Consider the following 20,155-nt stretch of genomic DNA (forward strand, 5'->3'; position numbering starts at 1 on the left):
AAGACTCTTGTGGATGCCCTTACTGTGTATTAGACTAAGGGGCAATCTGCAGGTTCCCACATGAAATATGAAGAATGTCCGAGTGGATCCCATGTGAAGCTGCCTAGGTATCAAGCACCATTTGATATTTCAACACCAATATCTGGCTGTATGAAATGTACAAAAGTGCATTCTGGCAGCAAGCACAGATTTCTTTTCTTTTGTTTTTATACATGTATAAATGGACAAGAACAAATCATTTAAAAAGCTGATGTCTTGGGATACATGTATAAAATCTGGTCACATACAACATTAAATAATACAGCAAATATCCAATTCCCATTCAATGTTTATGTCTACTGTAACAAATCAAATTGCACCAGCTTTCAAAAGGTCCTATTCTCCACATGACAAAAGATTATGTCACTTATTTAGTAAAAAGTGCATGTTGACTGCAGGCTATGGGTGTTTTTAAAGTGTTACTTTTCATATCATACTTTTTTACGGGCTACCAGACAAATAAGACTGTAATCATGAGAATAACAATGCATCAGATATACATTTTCAATCATCACAAAGCACTTGAACTCAAACACAAACTCATTTAAAACATATCTGTGGAAAGAAACATTTTAGCCTATTGGCAAACATTTCTGGATCTACAAAGATAACCTTGTGCTTCAAAAATATGAATTCAAATGATATACAAAATATATTTTCAGTTTACTTAAAAAAAACAAAAAAACATTAAAAACATGCCACACCACCAGAAACAATAAAAACTCATTTTTTTTTAGAGTTTATAGCTCTGTGAGCTAAAATGTTGTAAGGAAACGCTATACTTACTGCTAACCTTTTCCACAACCAAGTTTACCTTTGCAGTTTTATTAAATGAAGGGTATAAAACAACTGAGAAATCTGCTAAACAAGCTGTTTTGTCAAATTTCAATCCCCCTCCATCCCCCTTTATTGCTACCCCTTCCTCTATGCTATGAGACAAGAGCAATTTGGCCAAAAAATAAGGAAAAATATAATTTGTTTGGCTAATATTAAGCATCAAAGACATATTTAAACATAAAAGTATGTTGTAAATTTTAAAAGTATTTTTGAACACCCAGCCCTACTTGAGGCAAGAATAAAAAATAATTATATTATATGTACTGTAGAGCTACACAAAGTAATGGAACGGCCCCTAATTCCTTTAGTCAACAAAGGCAGTATTTTGACCAGAATACTAACTTCTCACTGAAACGTAAAAGCTGAAAACTGTCATCGGCCTCAGTAAAAAGCTCATGTGTATGAGCAGAAGGCCTAGTGCTAATTTCAAACGTGTTTTCAAAAGTGTTGAGCTCAGGACACATATTTGCTGCTCAGCTTCCCTTGCCTTGGAGGCCCACTGACCCCGTAAATCCAGCCTGGTTTCAGCAATACACAAAAAAAGAAACGATGATGTCCTTATGCCATTTCAAATCCATCACACTTCAAAAATCCCAGTTCCAAGTTAAGAAAAACATTCCACTTAGTCAAAGCTTTAACACTAATAAGCATTTCAGGGACTACTTGAAAATACTCATAAAACTGTTGCTTAGTTTGTGGATCCTACGGTTGTCATATAGCCTGATGATGCAGATTGTGAGCTTATAAAACTATTTGTGCTTCCTTTGCTTTCCCCTTTAGGCAGGTTCTTCTGGTCCACCCAAGCAGATGCATCTACCTGTCCTGTCCTAATGCTTGAAGAAGCTTGCTTCTCTGTCCGTGAACCCGGTCCCAACGGAACAAGCTCTGATGCACGCTTGTGTTCAGGGCATGCCTTGATGCCCGAGCCTTCGCCAACGCTACCGTCCCTCGCCTTTCTCTGTAGATCCTGAGGGATCTCACCTGGCGTGGCTCCTTTGCCGTGCTCAGAGCAGCGTCTCAGTGCTTGAGGCTCACGCTCAAAGTGCGTGAGCGGGAAATGCGGCAACAAAACAACGTGCTGTTCGAAGGTCTCTGGAACCAGAGAGATCGCAGAGGCTCGCCGGGGGCTTCTCATTGGACTAGCCAGTGGCGTCTCATCAATGAAGTTAATCACTTCGTCGCGGCTAAAGCACTTGAAATCATCCTCATAACGCTCGACTCGTGGAATCTGCTTGAGCGAATGCATGTCCTCGGATCGCCTCCTTTTGCGGTGTGGCTGGCTCTCCTCGTGGTAGGACCCCGGACTGCTCCGACGTCTCTCGTGGTGCGGCGAGCTGTATTGCGGGATGCCAATGATGTCCTCTGTGGAGCCCCAGCGATGCAGGTAAGACGGGATCTGACCGGTGGTCCACATGTCGGTGTCGTCGTGGGAGTATCTTCTTGTAGGGGGCACCTGGAGTAACACACAGACGAGTGAACCAGGACATTTCCAAAAGCTAAATTCCGGCTCAAACTAAGGACCTCAAAGCTTTTGCATCTCTTATAACGCCAGAATCAATGGAATCTTGTGAACTATAATGGCTTTCACATTAAAGTACTAAATATTCATATATCTGCCTTTTAATAGAGATAAAATGAAGTTAATATTCTTTTGCTTAGTTTAAAATCACTCATTCTACAAACAGATACTCACATTCCACATTGTTCTGAGAACTACACAGGAAAGACATAAAATTAGTTTTTAGTATTTAAAAGAACTTTAAGTACACTATCCAAAGCATACAGCACAAGCCTAGCATGAAAGCAACTGTATTGGATAATGCAGGAATGAGACAGCCTTTACAAAGAAGCCCTAGATGCATTATGAGGACTGATTGATAGGTGTACTATACTATGGCCAGTAGAGGGAAGCAAAGCATCATTAAAGCAAAGGCATTCAGTTTTTGTAACATTATCTATTTAAACAGATCAACTAATACACAAGCTTAATTTTATATATTATATTATGCTACAGGACTTAAGTTAACACAAACATTTTTACGTTTTCGCCTTATTTAAGACTTGTTACTCAACTGATTTAAATTATATGTCTATTTTATAAAAGCATGTCATTTTGCTTTAAATATACTACCCATTGATTAAATGTTTTTGTTTTTTGGCATATAAAGATGGACTTATTTCACAAATGTTAGACGGTCTTAAATATTATTATTTGGCAGCATTTAATGCTCTATAAGCCTGAATGGCTTGACAGCAAAAGCAATATCAGCTTGTACTTCCCAATTATTATGGCATTCCAATACTTGATGATGATGATGCAAAACACTGGTGAAACTGAAAAAGAACATTGTTTCTATAGAAATAGTAGTTTAAAAAGTGTATAATCTTCTATATGAGACACATCAGCTTTGAGTTCTTTATCAATACACATCAGTGTTTTTGTTTTTTTTGTCAAACGTCTTTGAAACAAATCTAACACACACAATGTTAATGGTAGTTCAATAAACTTTGAAGAGAACTTCAAAAGTTGTTTCGTGCAATGTATATAGCAATAAAATCAGCAATGAAAAGCAGTCAAGCACTGCAGATTGCCTAACAGAGCTTTGGGAAGTGTTCGGCGTACACATTTATGGCATATTCTCCACATTTAACCTCCAAGTCCAAATTTTCATTCCAGACAGGCTTATTTTTAATAGCTGGTCAATTACTTACACACAGAGAAAAAATGGATGATATGCAAAAGGTCAATGAAAGTTACATGTGGAGGTTACATGTGAGTGCTTATGGGCAGTACGTGAAGTAATCATTTGAATGTAAAAAGGTTAAAAGTTTGAAGTGAAGCATTGCACTGCTCTAAAACGTACTGGTAGCCTGTTATATGACTTCTTAATCACCTTGTGAGCCTTTATAGTACTATTTCCTTGGGGATAATCGGATTGATTTTTATTTTCTGTATTCTTTTTACATTCAAAAGATCAATCTAAATTTGGATTGTGCCGAAGTATAAACTCCTACACAGATCACACATCAGCTGTGCCTCTAATATGCAACTAACAAAAGTAATGCCAAAGTATCAGTATCAAGCAGATTTTTACAACATGATTAGTCAGACATACTGAGTGTGTTTTTAATTCAGACTAGTGTTTTTTATTCATTTAAATTCGCAATGACTTTAAAATATAATCTGAAAAGGCATCAGTGGCACTCGTCACATGAGTTCTGCAACAGTAGAAAAAACTGCATAAAAAAACAAGATACCACTGGGGTGAAGAAACAAAAGTGTTTGTTAGATCATATTTTCCCCCAAAAAATGTTTACACAAAACAAAAGTCTCCAATTTCAATATCTAATAGGTCACACAACAGGAATGTAAAATTATTCCAGTATAGTGTTGACAATAATATAGTGACTATAATTTTTTTGCAAATACTGAGATGGAGGGCCATTGCAGCATGCACATTTTAGTTAGAAAGATCAATTTGAAAACAAAATCAGTGGAAATATACCTGCAAATAGTGCATTTTATCTTCCTGAAGCTCCCTCAATGGATAACCCTGGGGGCCCCCCCTTTCTAAGGTTGAGAACTCGTACTTGGCAATACGGTCTACCGTCATGAAATCACCAGCAGAGCTATAGACAAACGGTCTGTCAAATATTAAGTCCGGATGAATGCCTCCATCCTGGCTGTTTTCTGCAAATGCAGAAAGCATATATCAGTGTGTAAAAATCAGTGTGCTCAAAAGACACAGACAGACAGACAGACAGACGAATAGGTTAAAAAAAGAAGAAAAACGATTCCCTTTTATAGATATTCGGCATCCGTGTTAGAATTTGAGGTTCTCAAAAATTGCTTCATGTGAAATCATTAGGATCCACTGAAGTGTCTCGTACTGAAAATCACGACTGACTGTCACTGTTTGCTAATTAATTGCAGCTAGAGCAAACTGTCGTTTAAACATATTCCCTAAAATATGTTTTGGGGCAAAAGATTGTTTGAGGGGTACAAACAAATTTTTTTTTTACTCTAAAATCAGTTGTAGGGCAATGTGAAATGCTGATCTTAAGGCAAAATGGGGGTCACACAGCGGGATGACAGATGAGATTAGCGATTAGCACAGGCAGCTTAGCATGCATTTGAGTGAGACACAAGTACAAGAAGCAACCCTTATACATACAACTGAGTTGAGTTACACAAGGCAAACTGTCTGGAAGGAAGCAGAGCACTGGTAAAATTAAGATCACAGAATCCATTTCTTGCACATATTCCTTATGATTGCAAACTTAGAAATGGGAACGTGCCAAATAGCAGGAAGGGTAATGAAATACAGCTAACAGCAAAGTCACACACTTAACACCTACATTCATCAATACATACTGACAGCCTCAGTTCACTAATAGTTTGGGATGAAGCATATTAATTATAAAATTATCATGTGACCTCTAGTTATTTTTTATCCAGAAAACCCCTTGTTTTTATATTTTTACATTGGTATTTACATGTTTTAATCTTACCTATAAAAAATACAATGTTACTATATATTGCAACCAAAATATTGTTGGTAAACCAAACATTTGTTGTAGTAACAATGCCTTTTGTAACGTTGGTATTTTGGCCAGTGGTCCTGCAAATCCGCAGGGGGCTGTTAGTCACATGTCCAAGGAGTAGTGACATCATGCACCTTGTGACACTTTACTTGAGAGTAAAGCAACTTTGCAGCAAAACGTCTGCAGTGGCATCTTAGCAGGTGTTCCAGTTATATATTTCTTTTTGAGTGTAAGTCAAAATATATTGAGACACTTTGATGAAAATAATATTTATCCATCTCAAAATGAAGGTCATATGATAAATCCAATGACTGTAATCATCATTGGTTGACCTAATAGATTCATGTTTTCCCCCAAACACAGCAGTAATGAATGTGCTAAATTAATGAATAAATAAATAGATAGATAAATAAATATCCAATTCCTGAGACCAAAAACAAACAAGCAAACAAATGAATAAAATATAAAATAAAATAAAAGGATAACACTTTACAATAGGGTTCCATTTGTCAACTATATTTAATGCTTTAATTAACATTAACCAACAACAAGCAATACATTTGTTACCGTATTAATTTTGGTTTGTGTTAGTTACAGCTTTTTATTGTTTGTCCATGTTAGCTCAGGTCCATTAAATTAACATTAACATATAAAACTTTTGATTTTAATAATGTATTAGTAAATCCTGTAATCAACAAGTAGTAAGATTAATAAATGCTTTAAAGTATTTTTCATTGTTAGCGTATGTTAACTAATGTAGTAAACTAAAGTTAACAAATGTAAACTGATTGTAAAGTGTTACCAATAAAATAAAATAAAAAACCTGAAGTTTTCTTTACTTCCTATTTCCACTCCCTCTCTAACATCCGAGGCTTTGTATGAATACCACTGAACAAATACTACACTATTAATACTATTATAAAGAAATTTAGTATGCACTATATATTCTGTGCATCTTTAAGATCATTTACCTTATGCACGTGACAGCAGGATGATCTACTATTGTCACCAAAATTAAAGCTCAGCTGCTGCAATGCACTTTCTTTGTAATTTTATTTAAAACTAATAATCTCTCGATATCTTTCTGAGTGAAGTTATGTGACAACAATTTAATACTAGAATTTACTAATATGTATTGCTGTATACTGTGTATTGTCCTATATATTCTTTTAAAATAAACACTGGTGTAGCAGGGTGCAAGTAATACAATACTATGTTATTTTGAACACAGCATTGCTTTCTCCTTGGGACATGCTAAAGGAAGCTCAGTGGTCTTTACCTTCGTCCACTTCATCATTGGACATGATGGCCACACATTTCTCCCAGACCATCTTGACGTCTGCTCTGTAGCGGTCACAAGCCCACAGGAACATGGGGAGCAGGATTGATTGTGCTATGGAGCACCAGAGGACACACAGGACCATCCAGCTGTAGGAGCGGTCAAATTTCAGGCTGGCAAAACTCACCACCTACAATGAAGCACTGAAATTATTTACATGTTAAAAAGCAAATTCAAATGAAACACATTTCCTCTGATAATATACAGTGGTGGCCAGGGGCGTCGCTGGGAATTCTGGGCCTTGTGCACTGATTTTGCTATGGGGGCCCCCATACATCAGTTACTTCTATCTTTTGCTGTAGTGTGTCAGTAGGAAATATCAGTTTACATTTCCAAACATTCATTTTGCAGTTAATTGTAATAATTTTTGTCTGACAACTGCCAGTGCTTCACACAGAGATCTGATCTGATCATCATCAGTCTGTCTGGAATGACATGAAGAAACAGAACAAACTGAGACTAAATCCAGAAGAACTGTGGCAACGTCTCCAAGATGCTTCAAGAAACCTACCTGCAAAGCTACAGAACTGTTAAAAGTTTTAGGTGCAAGTGTAAAAATGATCAATTAACTTCTTTTAAGTCGTGGCCTAATGGATAGAGAGTCGGACTTGTAACCTGAAGGTCGTGGGTTTGAGTCTCAGGTCCGGCAGGGATTGTAGGTGGAGGAGTAAATAACCAACACTCTCTCCACCCTCAATACCACGACTGAAGTGAGACCCTTGAGCAAGGCACAGAACCCCCAACTGCTCCCCGGGCGCCACAGCATTGGCTGCCCACTGCTCCGGGTGTGTGTTCACAGTGTGTGTGTGTTCACTTGGATCGGTTAAATGCAGAGCACATATTCCGAGTATGGGTCACCATACTTGGCCACATACCACTTCCCTTCCCCCCTTCCCTTCCCCCTTAACTAAATTAAATCAACATTTAGCTTTTGCCCCGCGGTGCACTTGCAGGCAGGTTTCTTGAAGCGTCTTGGAGACGTTGCCACAGTTCTTCTGGATTGAGTCTGTCTCAGTTTGTTCTGTTTCTTCATGTCATTCCAGACAGACTGGATGATGATCAGATCAGATCTCTGTGGGGAGCACTGGCAGTCACTACACCAAATTGTTACAAAATACACAAAGGACTCTTAAGTTCCACTAATTGCATTTTAATATACATTTTAAATATAATGAATTTTCATCTTTTGCACATACAATGCATTTTAGTGTCTGAAAACACTGAGTTTGCTCTTAAATATATTCTTTTAAAGTGTATAATTTCCACTGTAAGAACTCCGCAGGGATATGGTAAAGTGTTCCTAACGGAAAAATACAATGAAATGAAGTGCAAAATTCAAAATAAAGGGAAAACACTTGTAAAAACTTAATACGGAAAAATCCTTCATATTACAGTACACCATACCCTATATTTACAGTTTTTTTTTGTGTGTGTACTAGCTGGATGAATCTCACAAACAGATTCCCAGGCCACATTTCAACCCAAGATAATACAATTATTATTATTATTCCTAAAACATTTGGCAAACAGTTAAAAAAATACTGTTCATTAAACTGCAAAATTTGGTTGGCTATTATATCAGAAATGAATAGGCTTCGACTTTGGCCTCAGTGCACAAGGCAACCATTATAAATCAACCTCTGAAGTTTGATATATATGAAGGATACACAACTGATGCAAAGCAATATGGTGATTTAATTGATGCTTGTGCTTTCACTACTTCATCAGACTGAAGAAATGGCACTCCAGCACATACAGTATGCCATTCTGAAGATCAGTTTTGATTAATCACAGTTTTAAATATTAACTATACACTATTCTCAGACATTAACTATAAATACAGTAAGCTGAGTCATGGATAAAACTCTACATCATGATTAATTCTATATCACAATTAATTTTTCACATGCATTATGCAGAGTCACATTTTTGTGCAAGGCACGATACATCAATACACCCCTATTTAATAACCAAGATTAAACTGTAAATATAGGGCACAGTTTAGCGACCTCTCCACAGAACTTCTCCTACTTTGAATAACTCTCTACATACATTCTTCCACCATTAGATTACGACTGGCTTTTCTGCCAATATCAACTATGCAGAAGGACATATTTAGCTTTCCCCATTGTACTTTAAAACAGACTAAAGTGTCTTCTTTGCAAAACGAACAGAGGTAAAAGCTTTCAGTAAGATCTATCTTGTCTCCAGCTTGTGATTTCTAGCAGCAAGGTTTAAAGTAACTAGAGATTCTATGCATACAGAAACCACATTAAAGGTACCGTCCAAGAAAAACTGATTCACCTACAGGAAATGCAGATACCATGCTAATATTCAGATGGCTATTTACAAAAGGCATATGAGGAGAACAGCAACAGGGCATATATCGTCTATAAATGTTTGGGAAACCTAGAGTTCCTTGACACAGAACACTGATCTTGAATGACTAGGCTATACATACTGATGTTGGTGGGGGGAAAATAAATGTGAATGTGAGAACGAAAAATCCTAATTATAAAGCGGGTGAGGGAGACACCTGCTGGTGAAATGACTGGATTGCATGCATCAAAAATTACTACAGATAAAAATACAATAAAAACACTACATGGATGAATAGCATAGCAAACCCATTCCAACACCAGAAGAACAAACAAACTCCACACATGAAGGCTTAAGGTGGATGTGGCGATGACTGCTGCTGGAGACATTCACTTGTTTCTTGTTTCATGTGTGGGATGAGATGACTGAGAACTTTCCGACCTGCTTGTGTTCCTTCTTGTGACGTATCTATAGTGCTAGAAGGTTTACCAAGCCTCCTTTTGAACCACTTGAGACAACTTCAGATAGAATTCTGACTCTCAATACAGTCTTGTTTTTGGCATTTACATCCATTTAGAGGATTGTTGATTTACAGGCTATATCAATGAGCCTATGCTGTATGGATTTAGTTTTCTGTCTGATGAAAGTTTTGGTCAATAGGAACATTGCTTTTTCTCAGGCATTTACCCAAGATTACATCTTTTGGAGGGCATTTGTGTGGTGGCAGGATGTTCCTTCCCAACACTTTTATCAGATTGTATAATCTGGCACAGATTTGACTTCTGCTTCTGGGGTTTTATCTGTTTGAACAGGTGTCAATCCATGTTCCTCTATAAATCTGTGTATATGTTCACTTCCTGAGGAACTGGCAGTCACAAAGTATGGCAATGTGGTATATCGGTTATGTAAGTAACCCTGGGTCCCTGAGAAGGCTTCAGACAGTTGCTACACATGGAGGATAACCATAGCATCATCTACTGATAGACTTGGACATCAGAGGGAAACAATGCTTAATGCAAATAGAATGTAAGGAAGCAAAATAAGAAGAGAGGAGAAAACTAGGTCTTTTAAAATTGTTGTCAACAAAAAGTACAATTACTGGCTGGCATGAGCATTAAACTTTTGAAAACCTATAGACATTTAGATATCAAACACAAGTCTGTGTGATTTTAAGCAAAATCTGAACACGTCACAACAAACCATCAAAAAGGAAACGTACCAGGTTACGTATGTAACCCAGGTTCCCTGAAGGGAACGAGAGCTGCGTCCGGAGACGCTATGGGAATGCCATCAGCGTAACCAGCGCTCTGAATATTTTATACAACCAGTCTAATGGATGGGCGAGGCGTCACGGGCGGGGTGACGTCACGACCAGGAAGTATATAAGCACGTGCGGCGGAGCCCGCGTCAGCTTCAAGTCATGAAGCAAGCGCTGGCAGGGATGCCGGAAGTGTGGCCCGAGACGCAGCTCTCGTTCCCTTCAGGGAACCTGGGTTACATATGTAACCTGGTACGTTCCCTTCCAGGAACATCGAGCTGCGTCCGGAGACGCTATGGGAACGCTATACCAACGCCGCCAGACTGACAAGTCCCTGCCTGGTGTCAGGCTGAAAGGACGGAGGAGCCTGGAGTGGCTCTGATGTCGAGGTTGTAAAACCTGGCGAATGTCAGGGGCGTGGACCACCCAGCAGTGTTGCAGATGTCTTGCATGGAGACACCTGCCCAGAAGGCCTTGGAGGCTGCCACACCTCGGGTCGAGTGTGCTCTGACTCCCAGCGGCGGGGGAAGGTCAGAGGTCTCGTACGCCAAATTGATGGCATCCACTATCCACCTGCTAAGAGTGGGCTTCGAAGCTGGAAGACCCCTCTTAGGCGGACCAAAGCACACGGGTGCCGTCGAGGAGGGAAATCAGATCCGAGAACCATACTCGGCCCGGCCAGAACGGCGCTACTAACAGTAGGCTGACCGCGTCCCGGCGCACTCTCGCCAAAACTCCCGGGAGCAGAGCGATCGGGGGGAAGGCGTACAGACGAAGCCTCGGCCAGGTCTGTACCATAGCATCCAGTCCCAGAGGCGCTGGAGGAGCTAGAGAGAACCAAAGGGGACATTGTGCCGACTCTCGAGTCGCAAAGAGGTCCACCTGTGCATGGCCAAAAACCTTCCAAATCTGCTTCACCACCTGGGGGTGAAGCATCCATTCCACTGGCCTCGGCCCCTGTCTCGACAGGACGTCTGCTCCGACGTTGAGAGACCCAGGAATGTGCACAGCTCTCAATGATAGGAGCTTGCCCTGGGACCACACAAGGATCTGGTGTGCCAGCTTGTACAAGGGGCGCGACCGCAGACCTCCTTGGTGGTTGATGTAAGAGACCACTGCCGTGCTGTCGGTGTGGACCAGCACGTGGCGATCTCTCAGGTCTGGGAGGAAGTGCTTGAGAGCACGGAACACAGCTAGGATCTCTAGCCAGTTGATGTGCCACGTCAGGTGGCGACCACTCCACAGACCGCGGGCAGGGTGGCCACTCATGGCCGTACCCCAACCAGTGAGGGAAGTGTCCGTCGCTAGCGAGACGCGGCGACAAGGAGCTCCCAGCATCGGGCCCTGGGACAAGAACCAGGGTTTCCTCCACATGTCTAAGGCACGGATGCAGCGCCGTGACACCTTGACAGCGCGGAGCGAGTTTCCCCTCAGGGAGACCCCCCTGGTCTTGAGCCACCACTGTAGGGGCCTCATGTACAGCAGGCCAGAAGGAATAACGCTGGACGCAGCTGCCATGAGACCAAGCAGCCTCTGAAACTGCTTGACAGTGAATGGCTGGCCCTCTCGCACTCTCCTGACTGCCTTGAGGATCGACTCGATCCGAGCAGGGGTCAAACGAGCCTGCATCGTGGTCGAATCCCACACCACGCCTAGATAAGTGGTTCTCTGAGCTGGAGAAAGCACACTCTTTTTGGCGTTTAGTCTTAACCCCAAATCTTTCATGTGGGCAAGAACGACATCTCGATGCCGAACTGCCAACTGCTCTGATTGAGCAAGAATCAACCAATCGTCGATATAATTTAGTATGCGGATGTCTTGCAGTCGCAACGGGACCAGGGCCGCATCCACACACTTGGTGAAAGTGCGGGGTGAGAGTGCTAGGCCGAAGGGAAGAACCCGATATTGGTACGCTTTGCCCCCGAAAGCGAACCTCAGGAACTTCCTGTGAGAGGGAAGGATGGACACATGGAAATAGGCGTCTTTGAGGTCTATCGTGACAAACCAGTCCTCGGACCTGATTTGAGACACGATCTGCTTGACCGTCAGCATCTTGAACTTCAGCGGTCTGACTGAGAGGTTCAAGAGACGCAAGTCCAGTATGGGCCTCAGCCCTCCATCCCTCTTCGGAACAATGAAGTACCGGCTGTAGAAGCCGGTGTACACTTCGTGAGGTGGAACCAACTCTATGGCTTCCTTTTTCAGCAAAGTGTTGACTTCCTGTTCCAGGACCAGAGCCTGCTCGGGGCGGACCGTAGTCACACAGACCCCGTTGAACCGCGGGGGCGGCCCATCGAACTGGATGGAATAGCCAGCCTCTACCGTCCGCAGGACCCAGAGAGACACGTTCGGCAGCCGTTGCCAGGCTGCCAAACGATCTACTAAGGGAATCAGTCTCTCGAGACTGACCTCTGGTGTTAGAGAAGCGGTCAGACCGCTGTCTTGCTGCGGTGCACCGACAGGAGACGCGTAATCTGGCGGCTGAGGCGAGTTTCTCAGGCCCGCTGAAGTCACAGGCGGTAGAACCTGAGAATAACACTCGCTGGGACCTGCTGTGCCCTGGAACTGCAGGGTTGGCAGACAAATCCCCGGAGGGCACCGAGGGGAGACGGTCACCGTGAGCCGCGGTGTAAGCCGCTCCACCCCAGTAGGGGTCGCCTTCCGAAGTCCTGGGGCTCGCCCATCAGGACTTTCTTGCCGCGGACCTCTTGGCCGCCAAGACATCCCTCAGGTCTGTCCTGGGCTTTGAAGTCCCCGGCGCGGAGCGCCGCTGCCCTCGGCTCCGTCTCGGGGGAGCACAAGAGGCGACGCTCTCTTTCTGCGCAGCCCTGTGCGAGGAGCTGGTATGCGGAGGAGGCTGCTCCCGCCCAGCAGCCTCCAGAGTTAGAGAGCGGTGGGGGAGGAACCGCCGAAACGCCTCCGCTTGCCTGCGGGCCTCCTGAAACCTGTCGACGACGGTGCTCACAGCGTCGCCGAACAGGCCAGAAGGCTGAAGCGGGGCGTCCAGGAGGCAGACCCTGTCCTTCTGTTTGATGTCGGACAGGGTCAGCCACAAGTGCCTCTCCGCTGCCACCATAGCTGCCATGGAGCGGCCGATAGCACGGGCCGACTCCTTGGTGGCGCGGAGAGCCAAATCGGCGGTTCTCCTGAGCTCTGAGATATCATCAGCTCTGACATCCCCGAACTCATCTAACTCCTTCAGCAGTTCGGCCTGGTACGCCTGCAACACCGCCATCGTGTGCAGACACGCACCAGCCTGTCCTGCTGCCAGGAAGTATATAAGCACGTGCGGCGGAGCCCGCGTCAGCTTCAAGTCATGAAGCAAGCGCTGGCAGGGATGCCGGAAGTGTGGCCCGAGACGCAGCTCTCGTTCCCTTCAGGGAACCTGGGTTACATATGTAACCTGGTACGTTCCCTTCCAGGAACATCGAGCTGCGTCCGGAGACGCTATGGGAACGCTATACCAACGCCGCCAGACTGACAAGTCCCTGCCTGGTGTCAGGCTGAAAGGACGGAGGAGCCTGGAGTGGCTCTGATGTCGAGGTTGTAAAACCTGGCGAATGTCAGGGGCGTGGACCACCCAGCAGTGTTGCAGATGTCTTGCATGGAGACACCTGCCCAGAAGGCCTTGGAGGCTGCCACACCTCGGGTCGAGTGCGCTCTGACTCCCAGCGGCGGGGGAAGGTCAGAGGTCTCGTACGCCAAATTGATGGCATCCACTATCCACCTGCTAAGAGTGGGCTTCGAAGCTGGAAGACCCCTCTTAGGCGGACCAAAGCACACGGGTGCCGTCGAGGAGGGAAATCAGATCCGAGAACCATACTCGGCCCGGCCAGAACGGCGCTACTAACAGTAGGCTGACCGCGTCCCGGCGCACTCTCGCCAAAACTCCCGGGAGCAGAGCGATCGGGGGGAAGGCGTACAGACGAAGCCTCGGCCAGGTCTGTACCATAGCATCCAGTCCCAGAGGCGCTGGAGGAGCTAGAGAGAACCAAAGGGGACATTGTGCCGACTCTCGAGTCGCAAAGAGGTCCACCTGTGCATGGCCAAAAACCTTCCAAATCTGCTTCACCACCTGGGGGTGAAGCATCCATTCCACTGGCCTCGGCCCCTGTCTCGACAGGACGTCTGCTCCGACGTTGAGAGACCCAGGAATGTGCACAGCTCTCAATGATAGGAGCTTGCCCTGGGACCACACAAGGATCTGGTGTGCCAGCTTGTACAAGGGGCGCGACCGCAGACCTCCTTGGTGGTTGATGTAAGAGACCACTGCCGTGCTGTCGGTGTGGACCAGCACGTGGCGATCTCTCAGGTCTGGGAGGAAGTGCTTGAGAGCACGGAACACAGCTAGGATCTCTAGCCAGTTGATGTGCCACGTCAGGTGGCGACCACTCCACAGACCGCGGGCAGGGTGGCCACTCATGGCCGTACCCCAACCAGTGAGGGAAGTGTCCGTCGCTAGCGAGACGCGGCGACAAGGAGCTCCCAGCATCGGGCCCTGGGACAAGAACCAGGGTTTCCTCCACATGTCTAAGGCACGGATGCAGCGCCGTGACACCTTGACAGCGCGGAGCGAGTTTCCCCTCAGGGAGACCCCCCTGGTCTTGAGCCACCACTGTAGGGGCCTCATGTACAGCAGGCCAGAAGGAATAACGCTGGACGCAGCTGCCATGAGACCAAGCAGCCTCTGAAACTGCTTGACAGTGAATGGCTGGCCCTCTCGCACTCTCCTGACTGCCTTGAGGATCGACTCGATCCGAGCAGGGGTCAAACGAGCCTGCATCGTGGTCGAATCCCACACCACGCCTAGATAAGTGGTTCTCTGAGCTGGAGAAAGCACACTCTTTTTGGCGTTTAGTCTTAACCCCAAATCTTTCATGTGGGCAAGAACGACATCTCGATGCCGAACTGCCAACTGCTCTGATTGAGCAAGAATCAACCAATCGTCGATATAATTTAGTATGCGGATGTCTTGCAGTCGCAACGGGACCAGGGCCGCATCCACACACTTGGTGAAAGTGCGGGGTGAGAGTGCTAGGCCGAAGGGAAGAACCCGATATTGGTACGCTTTGCCCCCGAAAGCGAACCTCAGGAACTTCCTGTGAGAGGGAAGGATGCATGGAAATAGGCGTCTTTGAGGTCTATCGTGACAAACCAGTCCTCGGACCTGATTTGAGACACGATCTGCTTGACCGTCAGCATCTTGAACTTCAGCGGTCTGACTGAGAGGTTCAAGAGACGCAAGTCCAGTATGGGCCTCAGCCCTCCATCCCTCTTCGGAACAATGAAGTACCGGCTGTAGAAGCCGGTGTACACTTCGTGAGGTGGAACCAACTCTATGGCTTCCTTTTTCAGCAAAGTGTTGACTTCCTGTTCCAGGACCAGAGCCTGCTCGGGGCGGACCGTAGTCACACAGACCCCGTTGAACCGCGGGGGCGGCCCATCGAACTGGATGGAATAGCCAGCCTCTACCGTCCGCAGGACCCAGAGAGACACGTTCGGCAGCCGTTGCCAGGCTGCCAAACGATCTACTAAGGGAATCAGTCTCTCGAGACTGACCTCTGGTGTTAGAGAAGCGGTCAGACCGCTGTCTTGCTGCGGTGCACCGACAGGAGACGCGTAATCTGGCGGCTGAGGCGAGTTTCTCAGGCCCGCTGAAGTCACAGGCGGTAGAACCTGAGAATAACACTCGCTGGGACCTGCTGTGCCCTGGAACTGCAGGGTTGGCAGACAAATCCCCGGAGGGCACCGAGGGGAGACGGTCACCGTGAGCCGCGGTGTAAGCCGCTCCACCCCAGTAGGGGTCGCCTTCCGAAGTCCTGGGGCTCGCCCATCAGGACTTTCTTGCCGCGGACCTCTTGGCCGCCAAGACATCCCTCAGGTCTGTCCTGGGCTTTGAAGTCCCCGGCGCGGAGCGCCGCTGCCCTCGGCTCCGTCTCGGGGGAGCACAAGAGGCGACGCTCTCTTTCTGCGCAGCCCTGTGCGAGGAGCTGGTATGCGGAGGAGGCTGCTCCCGCCCAGCAGCCTCCAGAGTTAGAGAGCGGTGGGGGAGGAACCGCCGAAACGCCTCCGCTTGCCTGCGGGCCTCCTGAAACCTGTCGACGACGGTGCTCACAGCGTCGCCGAACAGGCCAGAAGGCTGAAGCGGGGCGTCCAGGAGGCAGACCCTGTCCTTCTGTTTGATGTCGGACAGGGTCAGCCACAAGTGCCTCTCCGCTGCCACCATAGCTGCCATGGAGCGGCCGATAGCACGGGCCGACTCCTTGGTGGCGCGGAGAGCCAAATCGGCGGTTCTCCTGAGCTCTGAGATATCATCAGCTCTGACATCCCCGAACTCATCTAACTCCTTCAGCAGTTCGGCCTGGTACGCCTGCAACACCGCCATCGTGTGCAGACACGCACCAGCCTGTCCTGCTGCCGCATACCCCCTGCCCACTAGTGATGATGTGGTGCGCAGAGGCCTAGTGGGTAGGGTAGGAGCCTTCAAGGACGATGCCGTGGAAGGAGACAGATAGCCCGCAAGCGTCTGCTCAATCCGGGGCATCGCCCTGTATCCACGCCCGTCCAATTCCCACACATTACCATAGTAATCTGACGCGGGAACGAAAGGGCGGGATGTATAAGGTTTCACCCAGGATCTCGACACCTCGGTGTGGAGATCGGGGAAAAAAGGAAGGCTCCTGCGCAGAGGTGGCGGCCGCGAGCGCAGGAAACGCTCGTCCAGCAGGCTGGACTGCGGCACAGTTGTTTTCTCGGGGGGCCAACTGATGTCAAGCTTGGCCACTGCCCGAGTTACCACCTCTAATAGCTCCTCGTATTGGCTCTGCATCGGCAGCAGCAGGGCCAGCACCGCGTGGGAGGCTCGCGAAGGCTCCCTTCTCGAAGAGAGCCTTCCGGGTGCGGAGTGTGCGGGAGCCGCTCACAGTGCAGGCACGCACAGGCTGTGTGTGTCCCCGCTCGTGATGTAACGAGGGCAGGGACTAACACACAACCTGAAACGCGATCTGGGATCGCCTCTAGTCTTTGCCTTTGCTTTAGGCATCTTCTCCTAGTTTCTGAGACAGACAACACCAAATAAGACTCACAAGACAAAGAATCAGACTGACAACACACAGAGCGCTTGCTGAATGACAGAAAGCTGACGCGGGCTCCGCCGCACGTGCTTATATACTTCCTGGTCGTGACGTCACCCCGCCTGTGACGCCTCGCCCATCCATTAGACTGGTTGTATAAAATATTCAGAGCGCCGGTTACGCTGATGGCGTTCCCATAGCGTCTCCAGACGCAGCTCGATGTTCCTGGAAGGGAACCACACTTTTCCTGTTGTATATATTTTCTGTGTCAGTTTACCTATTCTGTCATGTCTGCAAAACCAGTTGAAAACTTGGTATACGTTTATACGGAAATGTTTCATAAAGTGTATAAATGTAGAATATGGGGGTAGAGCTTTCTTCTTCTTCAAAATAGGGCTTTTATGACTGAGTTTGTAACAGATTGTAGTGAGCTTTCTATATGACACATCTGATGTCGGATCATTATAATCAAAAGCACTCTTTTCATCGATAGTACTCAAAAAGTCAATATCACTCATAGGTCAATCAAGGCAACTGCCCAACTCATATTCCTATGCAAAGATAAACACCACTTACACTCCACCAATATCCATTGAAACCCAACTAAAGACTGCAGCCCTTTTTGTGAAATCATGTTCTTTGAAAAGAAAGCGAGCACTCACCAATATGGGGAATCCAGTTAGAAAGTCGTATATGAAGACTATTCCACTGATCAGATAGGTGATCTGCAGCGATGTCTTAATGGGCTCGGAGCCGTCGATGGATGAACGCCTCTTGCCCTGGGCATCCTCCACTACAATGGTGGGCACGTTAAATTTGTTCTTGTCCACGTTTTGACCCATCTGGATGGAAAAGGTCTGGAAGAGGGCAATTCCAATACAGATGACGCCCATCACCACACTCCCGCTGATCAGCAGCAGGAAGCAGACGCCAAAGCCCAAGCCGATCTCGGTCACAATGAAGCGACAGTTGTCGTGGGTGTAAAAGCGCTCTGTGGTATCATGCCAGCCCACAGCGGGCAAGGTGGACAGAATAAACGACACCATCCAGATGCCCATGACCGTATGGACAGCCTGCTTTTTGGTGTTACTCAACCTGTTAGAAGATAAAAGAGATAAAAAATTATAATGCTAATAATACTAGAATGAATATACAGAGTTCTGGCATGAAACTCTAGATGGTGCAGTTCGATAGGTCTAACTCAATCTGACCTAATGACATCATTATCACATGGCACAGCTGATTGGTTTTCTCCTGTATCAGTAGCCAATGAGCTCACTTCTCAATATTCAGATACCTGGTTTTTCTTTGCTGTAGCAGTTGACAGCGCACTTCAGACCAGCTGAAATCAATATCTAAGATAAGTGAATGCTCTTTTAATCCATATGGCTGTGTATATTCACATGGTCTGCCTAATTGAATACAAAACTAAGCAACCATAAACAAGTATAAACTAAGTGTCATGTTAGCAGTTTGCATTGTATGCATTAGTGAAATATTAAGCATATTAGCAGCAGAATTTAGAATCTGTGTTTATAAAGCTGGAGCAAAGGCAGTTTAGAGTATGTAATCGCTCTGAGGACACGTCGATAGTAACGCACATGAAAACCGGTTAAACGAAATAAGCATTCTTATGTGTGCATTTCAACTGGGGTTCACCGTTTACATCGGCGTAATCTCAATGTTCACGTTTGTTATTTCTAAGGTCAGAGCTTTCATCATGATGAGTGTGTGGATGATTTCATCTGCATACAGTGTCAGAAGCACACGCTTATCACAGTCATATCAATGACAGTGTTGCGGAAGAAGGGAATTAAGTGTTATCGCTTAAGATCACTATCTATGGTTGATGTAGTTCTGAATGAAATGCATTATGGGTAGTGTAGTTCGGAGAAATGTGCTCGTGTGACGTGTGCTCTTGCTGTGCTGTGTAGTTCAGAAAACGGAGAAGGAACGTTTATATTGTGCTTTTATTTCAGTTCATTCAAGTTTTGTGCACTGTAACCCTGATAACTTTTATCTACACAAGAGAGTAAATGGCATGCATTGGCTAACTTTGTCCGTCTCATCATTGCACAAACATGAATTAACTAGCTGTTACGCTGCTGCCGCTGGGACTGATGAAGTGTAGAAAGTAACAGCAGATATTAAATGACTAAATTATGATATTTGCTCAGGTGGACGCTGGGGTCTTATCTATCGAATTGCAACATATATCCATTTTGTTAATTAACATTACACATAGTGTGCGTCTAATTAGAGTTAAGCCAGTCGGCATGGTAGCCCAGGCACACATAGTCGTAGGCCCCTATCGTTGAGCCGGTCGGCGTGGTAGCCAAGGCTCACATAGTCACAGGCCACTAGTGTTAAGCCGGTCAGCATGGTAGCCCAGGCTCACATAGTCATAGGCCACCATTGTTAAGCCGGTCGGTGTGGTAGCCAAGACTCACATAGTCATAGGCCAACAGTGTTAAGCCGGTCAGCTTGGTAGCCCAGGCACACATAGATAGTAATACATGCGGTTCACATGGCTTTTCGGAGCAGCAGCAGTACATATGTGACATGTCTTGGCGATAGATCTGCTTTGTGGGAGGTATCTTGTCTTTCCTTGTCTGTTCATCTTTATGTATGTGGATACATGCATGTCCACTGATGCAGCAGTTTATCCTTATATTCAGCGGCATGCATATATTGGCTTGTATTGTATTATGTTCCGTGTCTCCTGCTTCATGGGGTTTTTTCATA

The 20,155-nt window shown here is 45.8% G+C and overlaps 1 protein-coding gene across 1 annotated transcript in view; it reads right to left on the reverse strand.

Annotated features, from left to right (window-relative positions):
* Positions 1–208: 208 nt before the first annotated feature.
* LOC306849583 (putative G-protein coupled receptor 153) overlaps positions 209–20,155 on the reverse strand; it is a 33,639-nt gene continuing 13,692 nt past the window's right edge. The window contains exons 2-5 of the mRNA XM_079384727.1: positions 18,073–18,505; positions 6,701–6,890; positions 4,383–4,567; positions 209–2,329 (exon numbers count right to left, since the gene is read on the reverse strand). Coding sequence (XP_079240853.1) covers positions 1,565–2,329; positions 4,383–4,567; positions 6,701–6,890; positions 18,073–18,505 — 1,573 coding nt within the window. The 3' untranslated portion in view covers positions 209–1,564. The remainder of the gene's footprint in view (positions 2,330–4,382; positions 4,568–6,700; positions 6,891–18,072; positions 18,506–20,155) is intronic.

Source organism: Barbus barbus, assembly GCF_936440315.1.
Source record: "Barbus barbus genome assembly, chromosome: 29".
Lineage (NCBI taxonomy): Eukaryota > Metazoa > Chordata > Actinopteri > Cypriniformes > Cyprinidae > Barbus > Barbus barbus.